The sequence below is a fragment of the Callorhinus ursinus genome, unplaced genomic scaffold, assembly GCF_003265705.2.
Source record: "Callorhinus ursinus isolate GAN/ISIS: 27379988/994484 unplaced genomic scaffold, GSC_fseal_2.0 scaffold40, whole genome shotgun sequence".
NCBI lineage: Eukaryota > Metazoa > Chordata > Mammalia > Carnivora > Otariidae > Callorhinus > Callorhinus ursinus.
In genome coordinates this window covers 10,873,075-10,896,022 of record NW_027397102.1, presented here as the reverse complement: position 1 = coordinate 10,896,022, position 22,948 = coordinate 10,873,075, and the positions used below count along the sequence as shown (strand labels likewise).

The 22,948-nt window shown below is 35.1% G+C and overlaps 1 protein-coding gene and 1 long non-coding RNA gene across 3 annotated transcripts in view; both read right to left on the bottom strand.

Moving 5' to 3' along the window:
* Positions 1-22,948, bottom strand: part of LOC141370610 (uncharacterized) — a 202,930-nt gene that overhangs the window by 54,402 nt on the left and 125,580 nt on the right. The window lies entirely within an intron of this gene.
* APOOL (apolipoprotein O like) overlaps positions 1-22,948 on the bottom strand; it is a 138,162-nt gene that overhangs the window by 6,939 nt on the left and 108,275 nt on the right. For both annotated transcript variants that reach the window (XM_025879346.2, XM_025879422.2), the window contains 3 exons: positions 19,881-19,972; positions 14,096-14,209; positions 13,771-13,888 (listed from right to left, as the gene is read on the bottom strand). In XM_025879346.2, coding sequence (XP_025735131.1) covers positions 13,771-13,888; positions 14,096-14,209; positions 19,881-19,972 — 324 coding nt within the window. The remainder of the gene's footprint in view (positions 1-13,770; positions 13,889-14,095; positions 14,210-19,880; positions 19,973-22,948) is intronic.

Below are 22,948 nucleotides of genomic sequence, written 5' to 3'. Positions count from 1 at the left end.
ACTGGGGAATAGGAAACACTACACTAGATGGCACTATAAGATGTCTTCTTCATAAAGCCATTATCCTCCAGAACAGGAGACAGAGCTGACTTTCCTAACACAGAGAAGCAGACACAGAGACTTAGACAAAATGAAAAGACAGAGGAATTTGTCCTAAATGAAAGAACAGGACAAAACATGACCAGAGATCTAAGTGAAACAGATATAAGTAACATGCCTGATACAGAATTTAAATTAAAGATCAAAAGGACACTCACTGGAAGTGAAAAAAATAGCATAAGACATAAATGAGACTCTTAAAACAGAAATAAGGAACAACAGAGTAGAGATACAGAGCTCAATAAACAAAATGAGAAACACACTTGAGGGAATGAACACCATGCTAGAAGAAGGAAAGGAATGAATTCATGACCTAGAAGACAGAGTAATGGAAAGTAATCAACCTGAAAAAAAAATTATACAAAACAAGAATAGACTTAGAGAACTCAGTGACTCCATCAAATGTAATAATATTCATATTATAGGAGTCCCAGAAGTAGAAGAGAAAGAAAAGGGGACAGAAAATTTATTTCAGAGATAATAGATGAAAACTTCCCTAATCTGGGGAAAAAAACAGATCCAGTAGGCACAGACAATGCCCAACAAAATCAACAAAGCAGATCCACACCAATATAATTAAATGGCAAAATGCAGGGATAAAGAATAAAAAATTAAAAGCAGCTAGACAACAGTAGATAGTTACATAAAGAGGAAACACCATCAGGCTATCAAGGGATTTATCTGCATAAACTTTGCAAGCAAAAAGAGATATGGGAAAAATCTGCAGCCAAAAATATTCTATTCAGCAAGGCTTTAATTCAGAATACAAGGAGACATAAAGTTTCCCAGACAAACAAAAACTAAAGGAGTTCATGACCACTAAACCAGACGTGCAAGAATATTAAAGGGGACTCTGAGTGGAAAGGAAAGATCAAAAGTGACAGAACACAGGTAAGAAACACAAAAGCAGCAAAAGTAAGTATTTCTCTAAAAATCAGACAAGGAACTCAACAAAATAAAAAGATATAAAATATGAAACCATACAATTAACACACAGAGAGGAGAGGAATAAAGAATGGGTCCAAAACATTTTAATAGAGTTATACACAGAAGATGTTATATATAAAACTGATGCTAATGACATATCAAAAACCAGTAATAGATATGCAGAAAATAAAAAGAAATCCAAATATATCACTAAAGAAAACCAGCAAACCACGGAAGAGAGAAAGAAAAGAAAGGATCAGAGCAAATAATCAGAAACAACCATAAAATAGGGACTATATTTGCAATAAATACATATCTAACAATCATTAGTCTGAATGTACATGGAATAAAAGCTCCAATCAAAAGATATGGGGTATCAGAATGGATTAAAAAAAAGACAAAACCCATCTATATAATGCCTAAGAGACTCATTTTAGACCTAAAGATAACTACACATTGAAAGTGAGGGGAAGGAGAAACATCTAACATGCAAATGGATGTCAAAAGAAAGCTGGAATAACAATACTTATATTGAACAAAACAAACTTTAAAACAAAGACTGTAAGAACCGTCAAAGAAGGGCACTATATAACCATAAAGGGAATATTTCAAGAACAAGATAGAACAATTGTAAATATTTATACACCCAACATGGGAGGTTTGGGAGAGAAACAGATGATGGCCAAATACATAAAACAGTTAATAACAAACATAAAGGAACTAAAGGAAAATAACCTAATTATAGTAGAGGACTTGAACATCCCATTTACATCTCTGGACAGATCATCTAAGCAGAAAATCAACAAGGAAACAATGGCTTTGAATGACACACTGGACCAGATGAACTGAACAGATATATTCAGAATATTTCATCCTAATTCTTTTCAAGTGCACACGGAATATTCCCAAGAATAAATCACATATGAGACCACAAAAATTTTTTTAACAAATTGAAAAAAACTGAAGAATACCATGCATCTCTTCAGACCACAACACTATGAAACTAGAAGTCAACCACAAGAAAATATCTGAAAAGTCCACAAATACATGTAGGTTAAATAACATGCTACTAAACAATGATTGGGTCAACCAGATTGGGTCCAACAAAAATGTTGGAGATTGTGGTGAAAGGGGAACCCTAACTGTTGGTGGGAATGCAAGTTGGTACAGCCACTTTGGAAAACAATGTGGAGATGGCTCAAAAATTAAAAATAGAGCTACCCTATGACCCAGCAATTGCACTCCTGGGTATTTATCCCAAAGATACAGATGTAGTGAAAAGAAGGGCCATATGCACCCCAATGTTCATAGAGCAATGTCCACAATAGCCAAACTGTGGAAGGAGCCAAGATGCCCTTCAGCAGACGAATGGATAAAGATGTGGTCCATATATACAACAGAATATTACTCAGCCATCAGAAAGGATGAATACCCAACTTTTACATCAACATGGATGGGACTGGAGGAGATTATGCTAAGTGAAATAAGTCAAGCAGAGAAAGTCAATTATCATATGGTTTCACTTATTTGTGGAACATAAGGAAGAGCATGGAGAACATTAGGAGAAGGAAGGGAAAAATGAAGGGGTGGAATCGGAGGGAGAGATGAACCATGAGAGACTATGGACTCTGAGAAACAAACAGGGTTTTAGAGGGAAGGGGGGTGGAGGGAATGTGTGAGTCTGGTGATGGGTATTAAGGAGGGCATGTACTGCATGGAGCACTGGGTGTTATACGCAAACAATGAATCATGGAACACTACATCAAAAACTAATGATGTACTGTATGGTGACTAACATAACATAATAATAAAAAAGAACATACTTCCTGTGTTCAAAACAGAAGTTCAAAACTTTTGGGACACAGCAATAGAGGTTCTAAGAGAGAAGTTTATAGCAATACAGGCCTACATCAAGAAGAAAAATCTGAAACAACCTAACCTTACACCTAAGGAGCAGGAAAAGAAAAACAAACAATACCTAAAACCAGCAGAAAGAAGGGCATGATAAAGATCAGAGCAGAAACAAATGATACACAAACTAAAAAAACAAACACATAATACAAAGGGTCAATGAAACCTGGTTTCTTTGAATGAGGTGGTTCTTTGAAAAAATTGATAAATGTCTAGCCAGACTTATTAAGAAAAAAATGGGAAAGAATTCCAATAAATAAAATCATAAATGAGAGAAGAGAAATAAAACCAACACCACAGAAATACAATTATAAGAGAGTATTATGAAAATCTATATGCCGACAAATTGGTCAACCTAGAGGACATGGATAAATTTCTAGAAAAGTATAAACTACCAAAACTGAAAAGGGAAGAAATAGAAAATTTGAATGGACTGATCACCATTAACGAAATTGAATCAAAAAAATCCCAAACAAAAGTCCAGGACCAGGTGGCTTTACAACGGCATTCTACCAAACATTTAAAGAAGAGTTAATACCTATTCTTCTCAAACTATTCCAAAAAAAATAGAAAAGGAAGGAAAACTTCCAAATTCATTCTCTGAGGCCAGCATTACCCTGATACCAAAAGCAGACACAGACACCCCTAACAAGGAGAAAAACAGTTGAAACATCTCTGATGACCAAAGATGCAAAATTCCTCAACAAAATGCTAACAAACCTAATCCAAAAATAAATTAAAAATCATTCATCACAATCAATTGGGATTTATACCTGGGTTGCAAGGGTGGTTTATTTTTCACAAATCAGTTAACAGGTTACATCACATCAATGAGAGAAAGGATAAGAAACATATGTTCATCTGAATAGATGCAGAAAGAGCATTTGATGAAGTACAACATCCATTCATGATGAAAACTCTCAACAAAGTAGATTTAGAGGGAACAAACATCAACATAGTAAAGGCAATATATAAAAAACTCACATTAACATGATAGTCCATGAGGAAAAACTGAAAGCTTTTCCCCTGACAGGACGAAGACAAGGATATCCACTCTCACCACACTGATTCAACATAGCACTGGAAGTCCTAGCCACAGCAATCAAACAACAAAAAGAAATAAATGACAACAAATTGGTAAAGAAGTAAAACTTTCACTCCTTGCAGCTGACATGATACTATATATAGAAAACCCAAGAGACCCCACCAAAAAACTGCTAGAACTGATAAAAGATTTCAGTAAAGTCGCAGAATACAAAATCAAAGTACAGAAATCTGTTGCAATTTCTGGTACACCAATAGTGAATGAGCAGGAAGTAATTAAGAAATCAATCCCATTTTTGAATGCACCAAAAACAATAAGATAGCTAGGAATAAGCTTAACCAAAGAGGTGAAAGATGCGTACTCTGAAAACTACAGAACACTTATGAAAGAAATTGAAGACGACACAAAGAAATAAAAAGACATTTCATGCTCATGGATGGAAGTACAGATATTGTTAAAATGACTACACTACCCAAAGCAATCTACACATTTAATGTAATCCCTATCAAAATACCACCAGCATTTTTCACAGAGCAAGAACAAACAATCCTAAAATTTGTATGGAATCACAAAAGACCCTGAGTCACCAAAGAAACCTTGAAAAAGCAAAGTAAAGCTGGAGGCATGATAATTCGGAATTCAAATTGTATTACAGAGCTGTAGTATTCAAGACAGTATGGTAATGGCACAAAAACAGACATACAGATCAATGGAACATAACAGAAAATTCAGAAATGAACCCACAACTATATGGTCGATTAATCTTCGACAAAGCTGGAAAGAATAACTAGTGGGAAACAGTCTCTTCAACAAATGGGGTTGGGAAAACTGTAAAGTAACGTGTCAAAAAGTGGATACTAGGACCACTTTCTTACACCATACACAAACTAAAGTCAAAATGGATTAAAGACCTAAATGTGAGGCCTGAACCCCTAAAAATCCTAGAAAAGGGCACAGGCAATAATGTCTCAGAAATCGGCCGTAGCAACACTTTTCTAGAAAGGTCCCCTGAGGCAAGGGAAAGAAAAGCAATAATAAACTACCAGGAGTAAATCAATATAAAAGCTCCTGCACAATGAAGGAAATAATCAACAAAACTAAAAGGCAACCTACTGAATGGTAGAAGATATTTACTAATGACATTGCCAATAAAGATTTAGTATCCAAAATATATAAAGAACTTATACAACTTGAAACCTGTAAAACAAAAAATCTAATTAAAAAATGGGTAAAAGACATGAACATATATTTCTCCAAAGTGGCCATACCAATAGCCAACAGACACATGAAAAGTTGCGCATCATCATGTATCATCAGGGAAATGCAAATCAAAACTACAATGTACTATCAACTCACAACTGTCAGAATGGCTAAAATCAACAACACAAGAAATAAAAGGTATTGGGGAGGATGTAGAGAAAAAGTAACCCTATTGCACTGATGGTGGGAATGCAAACTGGGGCAGCCAGTCTGAAAAACAGTATGGAGGTTCCTCAAAAAGTTAAAAATAGAATTATCCTATGATTCAACAACTGCACCAGTGGGTATTTATCCAAAGAATATAAAAATACTAATTAAAGAGGGCACGTACTGAATGGAGCACTGGGTGTTATACGCAAACAATGAATCATGGAACACTACATCAAAAACTAATGATGTAATGTATGGTGATTAACATAACATAATAAAGTTAAAAAAATACTAATTCAAAGGGATACAGGCACCCCTATGTTTGTAGCAGCATTATTTACAATAGTCAAGATATGGAAGCAGCACGAGTGTCCACTGACTGATGAATGCATAAAGAAGATGTGGCAGAGGAGTTAAGATGGTGGAGTAGGGGGACCCTAAGCTTGTCTCATCCCTCGAACACAGCTAGACAAATATCAAATCATTCTGAACACCCAAGAAATCTGAGGACAGAGAGAACAAACTGCACATCTACAGGTAGAAAAACAGCCACCTTTGGGAAGGTAGATGCTGTGGGGAGTTGAAAAGAACTGTGGGTGTGGCAGAGCAGAGGGAGCCCTGATCACTGAGAGAGGAGCAAGAGAGAAAGAGAGAGAGAAAGAGTGCAGGGAATGCACAGGAAAAACTCTTCCCCAAAACTACTAACTGGGAAAACGAGAGGGGCTGACTACCGCCAAGTTTTTATAGCAGCAGAGCTCAAAATCAAGTTTTAGAAGTCTGCACTATCACTGGGGTCATGCCTGGTGGGTTTAGTGATGCTCTGGTATGGAAGGAAGGCGGGGAGACCCAGGAGCTGGCAGCATGGTCTGAGGATCCCCTGGGTCACATGAGAAAGTTCCTGTTCCTGAAGTGCACTTGGGAGTGATGTCATGACATCTCTGCGGACAAAAGAGCTGGCAGTACCGATGTGCTGCCCTGTTCACTAGTATAGGAACAAAGATAACGGCTGTGGGGAGCAAACCTTGGTGCCGGCTTTTCAGTGTGCTTTACATAAACTCTGAACCACTGCACAGTCGTGCTACTGCTTTTCTGGGAAAGACCAGCACAGGTCATAACACAGCTAAGCCCTCACCCACAGGATCAGTGCAGGTCCACTCCGAGTTGGTCCCTAAAATTTGTAGTTTTGAAACCCAGATGCAGGCCTGAGATAAAACACAGGAGTACTGTGGTGCGTGGCAGGCAGACAGCTCGGACACCCCTAGAGAGGGTAAAGACAGGGATCTGATGGAATCTGGGGAGACACAAAGAGGCGATTGTTTGCTCTTCGGTGAGGGCTTCCTGAAGAGTGGTGGGTATGAATTCCCTGCTCCAGGGACAAAAGATCAGGGTGAACCTCCGTCCCCCACTCCTCCTCCACCCGTTAGCACTAACCAACTTCAGGGAGCAACACAGAGCCACTCAGTGGAGGCCAGAGCTGCTTCCACCAAGCCCTGTCCCCCAGTGCCCTCCAGGTGTACCTTCACTAAGGCAAGTGTGATGACAATCAGTGCAGTAGCACCCTCCCCCAGAAGATTAGCACAAACCCCTTGCATGCACCAAGTCTACTGATTCACAGAGTGCTGAAAAGCTTCAGTTCTAAGGGAAATGGGATCCACCTTATTTATTCATTCATTTATTTATTTATTTGTTTGTTTGCATCTACCTTCTTTTAACAAGCAGACCAAAACACAGCTATTTTAATCTTGCCACATAGTAGACATGGTCCAAACACCCCTCACGGCAGGCCAAGGAGAAACTCTGCAGAGTACTGCCCTGAGGAAAGGAGCAGCCAAAACACAAGAGCGGAGTGCACACTCTGAAACACCTCATGAAGCACTAGGTCCAAGACAGTACAGGACCTCTTCTTAAAGTAGCCATTACTCTCAGGAGCGGAAACAGAACAGGCTTTCCTAACAATAACACACACACAAAAAAACAGTGACCTAGACAAAATGACATTATGGAGGAATTTACCCCAAAAGAAAGAACAAGAAGAAATGATGCCAGGGATTTAACCAATACAGATATAAGTAAGATGCCTGAACCAGAATTTAAAACGATTATATGGATTCTAGCTGGGCTTGAGAAAAGCACAGAAGACACTAGAGACACTGCAATCCCTTATTGCAGAGGTAAAAGAACTACAAGCTAGTCAGGCCAAAGTAAAAAATGCTATAACCAAGATGAAAATCTGACTAGATGTAACAATAAGGATGGATGAAACAGAGGAATGAATCAGTAATATAGAAGATAAAATTATGGAAAATAATGAAACTGAAAAGAGGTAAAAAAACGTATTGGATCATGAATGTAGATGTAAGGAATTGAGTGACTCCTTAAAGTGTAATAACATTCATATCAAAGGAGTCCAAGAAGAAATAGAGACAAGGAGAGGCAGAACGTTTGTTTGTGCAAAGTATAACTGAAAACTTCCCTAATCAGGGGTAGTAAACAGACATTGAAATCTAAGAAACACAAAGAACTCCCATTAAATTCCACAAAACCTGGCCATCACCAAGACTTATCATAGTCAAATTCACAATATACACAGACAAGGAAAGAATCCTGAAAGCAGCAAGGGGAAAAAAGTCCTTAAACAAGAAGGGAATGCAGATCAGGTTTGCAGCAGATCTGGCCACAGAAACATGGCAGGGCAGAAGGCAGTGACATGATATATTCAAGTGCTGAACGGGAAAAATACACAGCTAAGAATACTTTATACAGTAAGCCTGCCATTCAGAATAGAAGGAGAGGTAAGAGTTTCCCAGAAAAACAAAAAATAAAGGAGTTCGTGACCGCTAAACCAGCCCTGCAAGAAAAATTAAAGGGAATTCTTTGAGTAGGGAAAAAGGTGACAAAAAGCAACAGACTAGAAAGGAAAGGAGAACATCACCAGAAACATCAATTTACAGGTAACACAATGTCACTAAATTCACATCTATCAATAGTCACTCTGAATGTAAATGGACTAAATGATCCAATCAAAAGATATAGGGTATCAAAATGGATAAGAAAAAGAAAGACCCATCTATATGCTGCCTACAGGAAACTCATTTTATACCTAAAGACACTTGGAGATTGAAAGTGAGGAGATGAAGAACCATCTATTATGCTAATGGATGTCAAAAGAAAGCCGGAATAGCCATACAGCCATACATTTATCAGATGAACTAGATTTTAAAGCAAAAACTGTAACAAGAGATGAAGGGAATTAAATCATAGTTAAGGGTTCTATCTATCAAGAAGATCTAACAATTGTAAATATTTACACCCCCAATAGAGAGCTGCAAATATATAAATCGATTAATAACAAACACACTGAAAATGATAATAATATAATAACAGCTGGGGATATTAACACCCCACTTACGGCAATGGACAGATTATCTAAGCAGAAAATAAACAAGGAAACAATGGCTTTGAGTGACACGCTGGACAAGAGGGACTAAACAGATATATTCAGAACATTTCACCCTAAAGCAGGAGAATAAACAAATTCTTTTCGAGTGTACATGGAACATTCTCCAGAACAGATCGCATACTGGATCAAAAATCAGGCTTCAACAAGTACGAAAAGATTGAGATCATACCATGCATAGTTTCAGAACACAACGCAATGAAACTTGAAGTCAACCACAAGACAAAATTTGGAAAGACAACAAATACATGGAGGTTAAAGAATATCCTATTAAAGAAAGAATGACTTAACCAGGAAATTAAAGAAGAAATAAAAAAAAATACATGGAAACAAAGAAATGAAAACACGACAGTCCAAAACATTTCGGATACAGTAAAGATGGTCCTAAGAGGGAAGTATATGGCAATATAGGCCTACCTCAAGAAGGACTAAAGTCTCAAATGCACAAACTAATCTTATACATAAAGGGGCTAGAAAAAGAACAGCAAATAAGTCATAAAGCCAGCAGAAGAAGGGAAATAATAAAGATTAGAGCAGAAATAAACCATATTAAAAAAATCAGTAGAACAGATCAATGAAACTAAGAGCTGGTACTTTGAAAGAAGTAATAAAATTGATAAACCCTAGCCAGACTTATCAAAAAGAAAAAAGAAAAGACCCAAATAAATGAAATCATGAATGAGAGAGGAGAGATCACAACCAACACAAAGAAACACAAACAATTTTAAGAGAGGATAATGAAAAATTATATGCCAACAAACTGGGTAATATGGAAGAAATGAACAAATAACTAGAAATATAAAAAATTTCTAAACTGAAACAGGAACAATTAGAAAATTTGAACAGACCCATAACCAGTGAACAAATTGAATCAGTAATCAAAAATTTCCCAGCAAATAAAATGCAGAGCCAGATGGCTTCCCAGTAGATTTATACCAGACATTTAAAGTAGAGTTCGTACCTATTCTTCTCAAACTGTTCCAAAAAGTAGAAATGGAAGGAAAGCTTCCAAACTTATTCTACAAAGCCAGCATTAACTTGATTCCAAAACCAAAGACCCCACCAAAAAGGAGAATTACAGGCCAATATCCCTGATGAATGTGGATGCAAAAATTCTCAACAATATACTAGCAAATCACATCCAACAGTACATTAAAAGAATTATTCACCACAATCAAGTGGGATTTATTCCTGGGCTGCAGGGGTGTTCCATATTAACAAAATGATCAACGTGATACACCACCTTAATAAAAGAAAGGATAAGAGCCATATGATTCTCTCAATAGACGCAGAAAAAGCATTTCACAAAATGCAGCATCAATTTTTGATAAAAACCCTCTACCATGTAGGGATAGGGACAACATACCTCAGCATCATAAAAGCAATATACAGAAGACGCACAGCCAATATCATCCTCAATAGCTAAATTCTGAGAGCTTTTCCTCTACAGTCAGGAAGAAGACAGGGATGTCCACTCTCCCCACTGTTGTTTAACAGAGTACTGGAAGTCTTAGCCTCAGCAATCAGACAACAAAAAGAAATAAAAAGCATCCAAATTGGCAAGGAAGAAGTCAAACTTTTACTATTTGCAGATGACATGTCACTCTATGTGGAAAACCCAAAAGACTCCACCAAAAAATTGTTAGAACTAAATACAATTCAGCAACGCCACAGGTTAAATAAAATCAGCATACAGAAATCTGTTGCATTTCTATACTCCAATTATGAAGCAGCAGAAAGAGAAATCAAGGAACGAATCCCATTTATAATTGCACCAAAAACCATAAGATACCTAGGAACAAATCTAACCAAAGAGGTAAAAAATTTGTACCCTGAAAACTATAGAACACTTACGAAAGAAACTGAAAAGGACACAAAGAAGTCGAAAAACATTCCATGCTCAAGGATTGGAAGAACAAACATTTTTAAAATATTTATACTACTGAAAGCAATCAACACATTTAAGGCAATTCCTATCAAATACCACCAGCATTTTTCAGAGTTAGAACAAACAATCCTAAAATTTGTATGGAAACACAATACACTCCAAATAGCCAAAGCAGTCCTGAAAAAGAACAGCAAAGCTGGAGGCCTCACGATTCCAGACTTCAAGCTATATTACAGCTTTCAAGCGACATTACAAAGCTGTAGTCATGAAGACAGTATGGTACTGACACAAAGACAGATACACAGATCAATGGAACAGAATAGAAAACCAAGAAATGGACCCACAACTATATGGTCAATTAATCTTGACAAAGCAAGAATATCCAATGGAAAAAAAGTCTTGGGGTGCTTGAGTGGCTCAGTTGGTTGGGTGTCCAACTCTTGAGTCTGGCTCAGGTCATGATCTCAGCGCCATGATATCAAGCCCCCGTGTCAGGCTCCATGTGTAGGTCCTGCTTGAGATTCTCTCTCTCCCTCTGCCCCTCCCTGCTAGCACTCCCATTCCAAAAAAAAAAAAAAAGAAGAAGAAAAAAAGACAGTTTCTTCAACAAATGATGTTGAGAAAACTGGACAACCACATGCAGAAGAATGACTGGACCAGTTTCTTACACCATACACAAAAATAAACTCAAAATGGATGAACAACCCTTAATGTGAGACAGGAAACCATCAAAATCCTAGAGGAGATCACAGCAGAAACCTCTCTGACCTGGCTGTAGCAACTTGTTACTAGACATGTCTACATGTCTCCAGAGACAAGGGGAAAAAAAACAAAAATGAACTATTGGGACTTCATCAAGATAAAAAGCTTCTGCACAGCAAAGGAAACAATCCAGAAAACTAAAATGCAGCCTCCAAAATCAGAGCAGATAACTACAAATGACATATCTGATAAAAGGTTAGTATCCAAAATCTATAAAGAACTTATCAAACTCAACACCCAAAAAACAAACAACATAGTTAAATGGGCAGAAGACATGAACAAACATGTTTCCAAAGAAGACATACAGATGGCTAACAGGCACATGAAAAGATACTCAACATCATTCATCATCAGGGAAATACAAATCAAAACCACAATGAGATACCACTTCACACGTCAAAATGGCTAAAATCAACAACACAAGAAACATCAGGAGTCGGCAAGGATGGAATAAAAGGAACACTTCTGAACTGTTGGTGGGAATCCAAACTGGTGCAGCCACTCTGGAAAACAGTATGGAGGTTCTTCACCAAATTAAAAATAGAACAGCCCCACAACCCAGCAACTGCACTACTAGGTATTTACCCAAAGGATACAAATATATAGATTTGAAGGGGTACATGCACCCCAATGTTTATAACAACATTATCAACAGCAGTCAAAACATGGAAAGAGCCCAAAAGTCTATTGATATATAAATGCACACACACACACACACACACACACCCCACATCTCCTTTATATACATATCTCTATCTATCTATCTATCTATCTATCTATCTATCTATCTATCTATCTACCTACCTATCTACCTACCTACCTACCTACCTATATCTGCATGGATGCAAGAGAAAAACGAAAATAGAGGAAGAGGGACAAGCCAGGAAACAGACTCTTAACTACTGAGAACAAATTGATGGTTACCAGAGGGGAGGTTGGTGGGGGATAGGTGAAATAGCTGAAGGGGATTAAGGAGTACACTTGTTGTGATGAGCAAAGGGTGTTGCGTGGCAGTGTTGAATCACTGTGTTGTACACCTGAAACTAATATAACACTGTATGCTAACTATACCAGAATTGAAAGTAAATAATAAAAAAATAAATACTGTAAACCAACAGATTAGAAATGAGAGGTGACAGGAGAACACTGTAAAACTCCTATCAGGTTTGTTACTCAGTGACAGGTTTTATAAAAAATTAAGATAGAGGAGGTAGCTGAAATTAGAGACTAAACTCTGATTTTAAATTAGATAATCTATACACAATAGAAAGAGCTTGGACTTGTATTAGGAAAATCTAGGCTATGAATATGTCTACTACTCATAAGCTATATGATTTTGGGCAAGTTACTTAGGCTTCCGGCGTTTCAGTCTGTTCATTATGCAATAATTATAATTACATATGCACAAGAGTTTTTTGTTTTGTTTTGTCTTTTGGGTGAGAATTAAATAACATATGATATTTATAGCTCTTTACATCACAGTAGGCACAATGTAAAGGGCAGATATTATCATTATTTTCTACTTCCTTATCTCTGAGTTGGTCCTATTTCCTTTGCAATAAAACAATGGGTAGTACCATTCACACTGTACAGATAGACAATCCTGTATTACCCAGTGACTGGTGAGTTTATGTGAATACACTCCTAAAATGGTATTAAACACTCTGTTACCTTCTCAATGATTACAGTAAAACCATAGTAGTATTTGCCTAGAAAGTATAATTGTCACTATTTGGTCTCACAAAGTATCAATTGCCAGTATCTAATATTAAAAAAGTTTTTAGTATTATGATTGGTGTTATTTTACTGTTTCATTCTGAATGTTCTCCTAATATCTAAACTAAATAATAGTGATGGTGGAAGCTAAGACTGATAGGGGTAAATAGCACAAGAAATGGAAAGCCAGTATTTCTTCTATGTAGATACGACTCATACTTATAGCTTGTAAATTGATAGAATCTGGAAAGGCACATTTTTCTCCACCTAATTACAAAGCTCAAATTTACAAAGTGATACTAAATGCTTCACTCACCCAACCCACCAGTGTTACTCCACACAACCATATGCAAAGATTGGTATTATGAACAATGCGACAACTAGAAAAAGTCCCAAGTACCCGAGTATCTCACAACCTAAAAAGATATAGAGACTACAGATATGAGAAAGAAAAAACATTTATGAAGAAAGCACATAAGTTCAAACTACTCCTAATAATACAATAACATTATTTAAGGAAAGAATGAAAACAAAATTGAATTATTTCAAACAAACCTGAGGTGGATTCTGATTTTATCTTTGTTTCAGAGCTGAGTTCTGTTGTCAAGGGCACTGAGTATTTCAGGCTGTCAGTTGCTTTTGCAGGTATTTCTATTTCAGCAGAATTTCCTAGCTGTTTACCAAAAAGATTTTTCCTTCATAAGTAAATCATTTTGCTAAAACAAAACATCTTAAAAACGTATAGTATGCAAAGATATTATGTTCCTTTATTTCCTTTCATTCTATCCTTGACCTCTGTTCAGGGCTCCCATTATAAGCCAATCCCCCACCCCAACCAACAAAATCAAATGTCTACCTTTTTGGTCCATTTAAACTCTACCTTAGATTTTTCTTTAGGTTTAGGAAATGACTCTTTTTTGTTGATTTTTGTCCACAATGATTTAACTGCTTCATAAATTTGCTGGCTTGTAGTATATGCCTTTTTCCCAGTTACCTAATTAAAACAAGAAGTGAGTCAAATAAGATATATTTTTAAAAGTCAAAATAACAAATATTAAAAAAATTATGTCAGGTATTTTATGTAAACAATCAGGTCAGAATCAATAGTAAAGATATAAATCTCTAGATCATATAACAGAAAACCCCATTTTCTAAATCTTGTATGAAAACTTATTTGCCTCATGTAAAAGGCTAAAAAAATGTAGTTAGTATAACACCAACAGCGAATCCTAAAGTAACTATGACTTTGGGTGATAATGTGTCAATGTAGGCTTATCAATTTCAACATATGTACCACCCTAATGGGGGATGTTGAAAAGGGATGTTGATAATGGAGGATGCTGAGCATGTGTGGGAACAGGGGGTGTATGGGAAATCTCTGTACCTTCTGCTTAATTTTGTTGTGAACCTAAAACTGCTCTTAGAAAAATAAATTCTTAAAAATGTATAGTTTGCATTCACACTGTAATATGTGAATTTAAAACTATGTTTATTTAACAGAAGTTTGGGAAAGACAGCTTGAGATAATCAGAAAATAAGATTTTAAGATGCTATGAAGTTAATACTTTTGTTCAAATTTTCTGGCACTTTCTCCTGTCATAAAGTATTAATGTATTTCTCCAGAGAATAATACTCTCTTTTGGTAGAAACATAAAATACAAATGAACTACAAACACACCAAAGCAGAGGCAAGGATGGTGAGTGAATTCCTGACGCTGCTCTTACTTTCATTCATATCTCTTTCCCTTTAAAAATCTCCTTATTCCCTCTTTCTGTTCTTTCCCCATCTTTTTGTTCCTTATGGCTAAAGTAATTTCAATAGCTATTGACTTTTCAAGTTTTAAAGAGGTTTTGGAAGCTTTCCAGGATTATACTTTTTATAAACATGAACTTATAAAACTTGTAAAAACTGTGACTTTCTTGCTTAAAATAGAATTTGTTTGCTAAGTATATACTTACAATTAAGAAAAATAAATCAAACCACTAATATAAAGGAAGTCTTCTTCCTCCCCACAATGTAACTTTGGTCACAGCTGTGTGGCTATTCTTCCTGAGATTTTCCTTATATGTGCATTAGATACACACACACATTTTAAAACAAATGGAATGTTGATACTTATATACCTCTACCAAAAAGGATGAGGTAGATTTTAGATTTATATGCACTGATATGGATTTCCATGAACCACTGAAAAGACGAGATTAGAGAACAGATTCTACACTACAATCTCAATTATGTTTTAAATTAAATTTTAAAATAAACTACACACATATACACTTAGCTTGTTTCCTTTTTAAAAACACAAATAGGATCACATAGTGAGATTTGATAGATTAAAAGCTTAATAATTTGTCAGAGATGTTTCCATATCAGTTTATATACCTGGGATCTGCTTCTTTTATAATAGCTGCACAGTTAGTATTCTACAATGGATATGCCACGGTTAGTTTAATAAATCCCCTATTTTGGGTAATATGGGATGTTTCTCTTTTTTGGGCAATTATAAGCATGCTGTGATTAGCATTCTTACACATACAGTTGGGACCACACATCTTTGTGGTATTTCCTGGTACAAATTCTGTGAAATACCTGGATTAAAGATTATATACATTTTAATTTTTGATAATATTGCCACATTGCCTCCATAAAGTCAGCAATACACTGTAGTACTTTATACTCCCACCAAAAGTGTGTTTTCCTACCCCATTTCCCAGAAGCAGTATTACTATGAGTCTTTTAAATCTTTATCAAATTGAAAGACTAAAAGCCAATATCTAAATGATCTCTAAATTTGCATTTATTTGATTGCTGATAAAGTTAAGCATCCTTCATATTAGGCCATTTATGTTTTTTATTTTGTGGATTGCTTGTTTGTTTACTTTCTTCATTTTCTTAGACAGCCTTTATCTTTTTCCTATCAATTTATAGGAAGGCCATTATTTAGTCCTTTGTTATAGATGTTGCAAATAGTTTTCCCAGTTTTAATTTACCCATTAACTTTGTAAATGTTATATTGTGATCAGAAGAAACATATTTATGTTGATGTAGTAAAATACATTAATCTTTTTGATGGTTTCTGGATTGTGTTTTGCTTAAGAGGGCCCTTCCTATCTCAACATTACAGAGGTATTTACCTTCTTTCTTCTAATATTTTTATAGTATTATATTTTATGATTAGATCTTTAGTCCACCTGAAATTTATTTTTGCAAGGTCTAAGATTTTTTTCCAAAAAGCCAATTATTCCAACACATGTCTGGAATAACCAACCCATCCTTTCTTTACACACTGATCTGAAATGCCACCTTTACTATACCCTCCCCTTACCCCACAATATATACAAAGACATACTTGATGTATTTGTTTTTGGATATTCTCTTTTGTTTTTTGTTGTTTTTTTTTTTTTTTGGTCTATTTTATTGTCTATGCTAGCATAGTTACCAATACATGGTAAATGGAGAACAAATACTGGTTGAATGAATGTCATACTCCCTACAAATCGAAGAATTCTGTAAGAACTAAATTAAACTTCTAAATTTGGGAAAATATGCTATATGCCAATATTCAGTCCTTTCATCTAGAAACAAGATATATCTCTAAATGTATTCAAATTTTTTAAAAATGCCTTTCACTGAAGTTTAATAGTTTTTTTCTTTTTAAATTTTATTGTTATGTTATGTTAATCACCATACATTCCATCATTAGTTTTTGATGTAGTGTTCCATGATTCATTGTTTGCATATAACACCCAGTGCTCCATTCAATATGTGCCCTCTTTAATACCCATCACCAGGCTAACCCATCCCCCACCCCCCGCCCCTCTAGAACCCTCAGTTTGTTTCTCAGAGTCCATAGTCTCTCATGGTTCATCTCCCCCTCCAATTCCCCCTCCTTCATTTTTCCCTTCCTACTATAGATTAATAGTTTTTAATAAACAGATCTTAGAACATTATTTGATAAGTTTATTCCTAGGTATTTTATAGTTTTCAAAGACAGATTACTTGATACTCTTTATTAAAGTTAATAATGAAAACAGTATGAGGAAAACAATAAAAAGCAAAAAGTAATCCCATCTTGAAATATATTTCCAAAATGGTGAATAACTGGAAGTGACTTATTTTTCAAAGAGCCTTCTAGACTACCATTTTGTGATTTTTTTATGTCAAAGACCTCTTGGAGAATCTCCTGAAAGGTACGGGCCCTTTCCTTAAGAAACTACCCATACAGCAGAAGAGCTCTCATTTGATATCCTTTTAAGACACTTGTCTGATTAAGGTGTCTTAAAAATGTATAATAAATGATGTTCATAGAATGCTGAATATTCACCGAAAGCAGGTACTCTCAAATATATCTAAGTACTGTCTTTCACAAGTGATTTGTGCACTTACCAAGAATCAGTTGTATTTATTTCTAAGTCTCTATATCAGTTTTACTATAATTAAAAAAAATAAATGTAACATAATAGGATGAAATATGAGTGTGAAGAGAATTGTTGTCTACAGGAAAATTAAGTTAAATGCTTTGTAAAGACTAAAAAATGATTTACCAAACTACTGTTAAATTAGAGGAGGGCAAGTCAACTGTTAAAGGCTGGGAGAAATAATAACAATTTAAGAGGATTCTGCACTCATATTATTTTAAAAATGTTTTTAAGTGTTCATTCTATTTAAAGGAAATCTAAACTGAAAACAGTAGAAGACATACTACATGTAGTATGTCTATGGCTAACTATAAGACAGATGCCATGATCTTCAACTAGGAGACCCAGACTCATAGAAAATACCTACTTCAAAAGAGAAAAATGGACACACATTTATGTTATAATTTGAAATAAAATATTTAAGGTCCATATTTATGACTTTTAAAAACTTTCCACTTTAACATTTTTAATTAATTGTTAACTACTGGTCCCAATAATACCAAATTAGAAGGTATCTATTGTACATATAAAATTTTTCATAGTTTCATGTGCTGGAGTCACTCCTAAGCCTATCATGGATCTCAGGTTAAGAATCCATGTTATATATATATAGAATCCAGCAGATATTACACATGGCATTGTTATATGCCAAAGGAAAAGCAAGGGTCTCAACTCTAGGAATTTCAGTAACAATCAGTATTTAACCATAAAAAAACTTTCAGGATTCGCACATTAATATCTTTTATCATAGAAATTTTTATTTGAAGTTCAGGAATTCTTCTGTTTTTATTTTCCTTCTGTTAGAGTAAAATTAAGTTTAATACTTTATTCTTAAAATTAAAAATAAGATGTATTATCCTGTTATTATGAAACTATATCTGCCTATTCACCCATCTATCTTTCTACCTCTATATATGCATAAAGAAATGTCTAGACAACATTCTACCAAATGTTAACACTGATATTTTTCTGGATGAAAGAATTCCAGATGGTTAATTGTTTTTTTTCCCTATACTTTTCTATAATGCTTAAATTATTTAAGGATGAATAGTTACCAATTTTATTTAAAAAAAACATTAAGGCATTACTCTAAACAAACAAAAAGATTGAGTGGCAGCATTACATACTGAGAAGAGAAATGGACAGGGAAACAGAAGACAACCCTGGACAAAATCAGTCACTGTGAAACTTCTCTGGGCCACAGTTTTCTTATCAGTAAATGAGAAAATGAGGAAGTTGAATGTAATAAACTCGGAAGTTTCTTTCAGCATGAATATGATATGAATTGAAGTGGCTAATTCCTATATAAATTCTCAGGAAAGATTTATAAAAAATAAGTTGATCATTTTGGACCAAGTGTCTCAACTATAACTAGATTTAATGAATAATGCCCTCTTTGCTATAAACTTTTATAACTTCATCACATTACAAACTACATAGGGCACTATATCCTTGTCATTCTTAAAATACTGAGTAGGCAGTTTTATCTACATCAATAATTAGGGAGATGTAGTAATGAGAATCCAAGTACAGAAAATTCTTCTGGTAACACTACACAGTGCTTCAAGTGTGAGGGGAAATGTTAAGTGTTGGTAATTAAGAAAAGAAGGAAAGGAAGAAAATACTGCATTACCCAAAGCTCTCCTTCTCAATCTGAATATGTATTAAAAGTAAAATACTGGCACAAACTGTTCAAATCATTAGGAGAATGTTTGGATTTGTAGGTAAGCTCATAAGAAAATGACAAAACAGCTATAATATGGACTCATGGAAAATGTTACTTAGTTCTAGGTGGTATCAAAATTGAATTTGTATATATGATTTTTTTTTTTTTTTACCTTCAGAAGCCGCTGTTATCTACCAGTTTGCTGATTCTTATACTAATCTGATGAACTGACAGCATCCAGCAGGTATAATTTTCTGTTAATTAAAAACTGAATTTCACATAGCTCAGCAATGGAGTGGTATTTCTCCCCATAAATTCTAATTGTGTCTCTGAACCCAATCCTCAAAGCAGCATTTATATTTTTGAATTATATTTCAACAAATTTATCCTATTTGTGATGATCATGTAATTAAGAATGGCATTTACCATGCTGAAATGTAATGTGATTTTGCCAAAGTAAGAGTTGACGCTCACTTTATTTCTCTGGAAATTAAACGTTGCAGATACTTAGGTCATTTAAATATTGTCACACTAAGAGTTTAAACAAATACTGAAATGTAGCTATCTAAAAGGAACTTACCTTTGCAATTATTACTGACTGAACTGGGTAGCAAACAGTTGCTCCTAAAGTGGCCAGTCCCAGTGGATAAGCAATTTTCTTAAACCTAGAACCTATGAAATTCAAACAAACTATTAAACTCCAAACAGATGCTAGCAGAGACTTGATGTTTTTATAACTTTAATGTTCTCTTTGTTCCCTTTCAAGTCATTACCCTATGTCAATTTATTCTTTAGATAATAATACTAATCAAAATGGTAGCTAAAAAATCCTTAAGGATCACAATTCAACTAATACCTCTCAGTTGTCATGTCCAATTTTAGAAAAGTATTCTCAATTTAAAATTGATAATTAGCTACACAAAGGGAGTTGATGATTTTCTTCTTTTTTAAAACTAGGTATTTTTTTCATGTCCTAAGAAACTCAAAGTTGTAAGCATATTTTTTTTTCAAGTATCTAATAGGGCATGGTAATATAAAGAATTGATGAACTACTATACTTATGACACCATGTTAAAGCGATATGGACTCTCTTTACATATCCTGTTTTGATTAAGTCCTCAGGAACATGAAAGATCCAACTAACTAATCAGTTAAGGACTTTAAAAGGTCTATAACTCTTTCATGTCACTGATTTAAAATACAGAAGTAATAATTTAATAACTGCAGGTAACTTGAGATAATGTATGCATTTCCAAAAGTTCCTAAACTAAGAGACATTTTCAAACTTCTTAAAGATGTATTTATTTTAGAGAGAGAAAAAGAGAGAGAGTACAAGCAAGGGGAGGGACAGAAGAAAAAAGAGAGAAGCAGACTCCACCTCCCTCTCCCCACCTCCCCCCTTCCAGGGCTCAATCCCACAACCCTGAGATCATGACCTGACCCAAAATAAAGAGTCAGACACTTAACTGACTGAGCTAACCAGGTGCCCCCAAACTTTTTTTTTTTTACAACAAAATCCTTAAAAAAAAATCTTCCCAAATACAATCTCACTAGTAACTTCATATAGCCATAGCTTAGGTCCAACAGACCACTGGTTCAAAACAATATGTATCTTAAATGCTTGATTGGGTACCTTGGACTCTAAATATGAGCTGGGCATTTAGATGATGGGATTTCTAGTTGGGATAAGTACTTTTTTTCTCTGAAACAGCTCTTACAACCCTTACTTTAAAAATGGAATGGCCTATTTGATATATCAGTAAAGACTAAGGTGAAAAGTAACTAGCGATGTTTGCAGGCAATGTTAATGAAAGATAAAAAGATAGAAACAAGAGCTATTTATTTCTGTGTCTGGTTTACCTATTCGTAAGGAGGCCTACAGTCTACGAGTCTGAGCTTGGTAGAGGTGGGTAGGTAGGCTGCTTCAATCTCTAATTTAGCTTTCCTTTGGTTTTAGACTAGTTGGTGTGGTTCTGTGAAAAGAGGCTCTAGATCTGTTAAAACATGTAAGTTAGGAAAAAAAAAACATGTCTTAAGTTGCTCCTTTACTCAGGTCCTGCTCACTAATTATTCTAGTATCTATAGTTTGATTCTTGATTTTACTGACCTAACATCTCTTAATGCAAGTTTCCTTGACTCAGCCAAATTCCCCTAATTGTGCTGCTTCTAACCTTGGAAAGTAGCATTTTTTTTTTCTTGATGTGTCATTTTAAATATTAAAAAAAAAAGACTTACATTCATCTTCTCTTTACTTGCTATGAAGGGCCAGTCTAACAAAACATAAATTTCATTTGGATTCAATAGCCCTACTCCCATAAGTAGGAAAGGACTCTAGACACAGCCACTAACAAGTTATGTACCAAGAAATCACTGAGTGATTGCCCTTCTCTGGACCTCTATATGTAGCTAATGGGGTTAGACTAAATCAACAGCTTTCAAACATTTTTTGACCATGACTCAGAATAAATTTTACAATATGACCTATGACCTATCTTACACAGACACACACACACTCCATGGAAAGAACTTTCACACTATTTACCCATACTAAGTACAGAACACTCTGATATTTGTTGTTCTCCTCTATTTTATTTTTTTAATAAAATGTCTCCTGAGATTCATGCTTATTTATTCACTATGCTTATTTCATTACCTAATAGGTTGAGATCTCTATTTGAAAAACAGTAGGTTAGATTATTCTAGCTCTGACATTTAGAAACAATGTGAATGACCTAAGAAACATATTCTTTTGCAAGTGGATTATGAGTTTCTTACTGAAAACTGATTAGTATGTTCTTCTTTGAGTCTTATATGCTACAAAGAGTGATCTTGGTTTTCATTTTTTTTCCTAATAAGTAATTTATAATATGTATCCAAGTGAAAGTTGCTCACAGTGTTAGAATTAAAAATGGGATATCAGTAGCCATTAATATTAGCTATAGGGAGAGTGTTAGATCTATTGGGATGAGATATATGAGCTAGTTAGAATGTTGGAATGTTCTTATAATTCACAAAGGTTTTGTATCTGATTGGGTATACTTGAGTTGAGACTACTTTAAGGACTAAAACTGGGCAAACCAACCATAAGGTATCTGATATTTGATTCCAGTCAGAGCTGTGACTTTGAAACACATGTAATTTAGTTTGGGAACAATGATTGGCAACTGAGTTGTGGATAGAAGATGAATGGAAGGTGACCAAAATGGCTACTAACCAGAGAACTGTACCAGTTTAGTAAGGACTTCAGTGAGGAAGAGAGGCAGTAATGCCTACTGAGAATTTCCATACTCAGAGGTAGAAGATGGGAAAATACAAAATTTGCCACGTATTTATGAAAGACAGTTATATAATAGTGTGCAGAAAAGAGTTCACATAGTATCTCAAGACTGCCATTATTAGAAAGTCCTGCTTGCAAGGTTCGCTCTTGGTTGGCATCTGGGGACTTCTCTGGTAAACAGTTCCATACAATGATAGAAAACATTCTCTGAATGATAAGAGTGAAGCACTGTGCTTAAACTGTTGAAAGAATATGGTTTATGCTGAGTAATTACTTTCCTTCTAGTCTGGAATTCTGGACATGCTAGAGTGTTTATGTGATCAGCTACTAGTACTAACCTTGACTGCTCAGTCTCTAATGAGCTTCCTTGG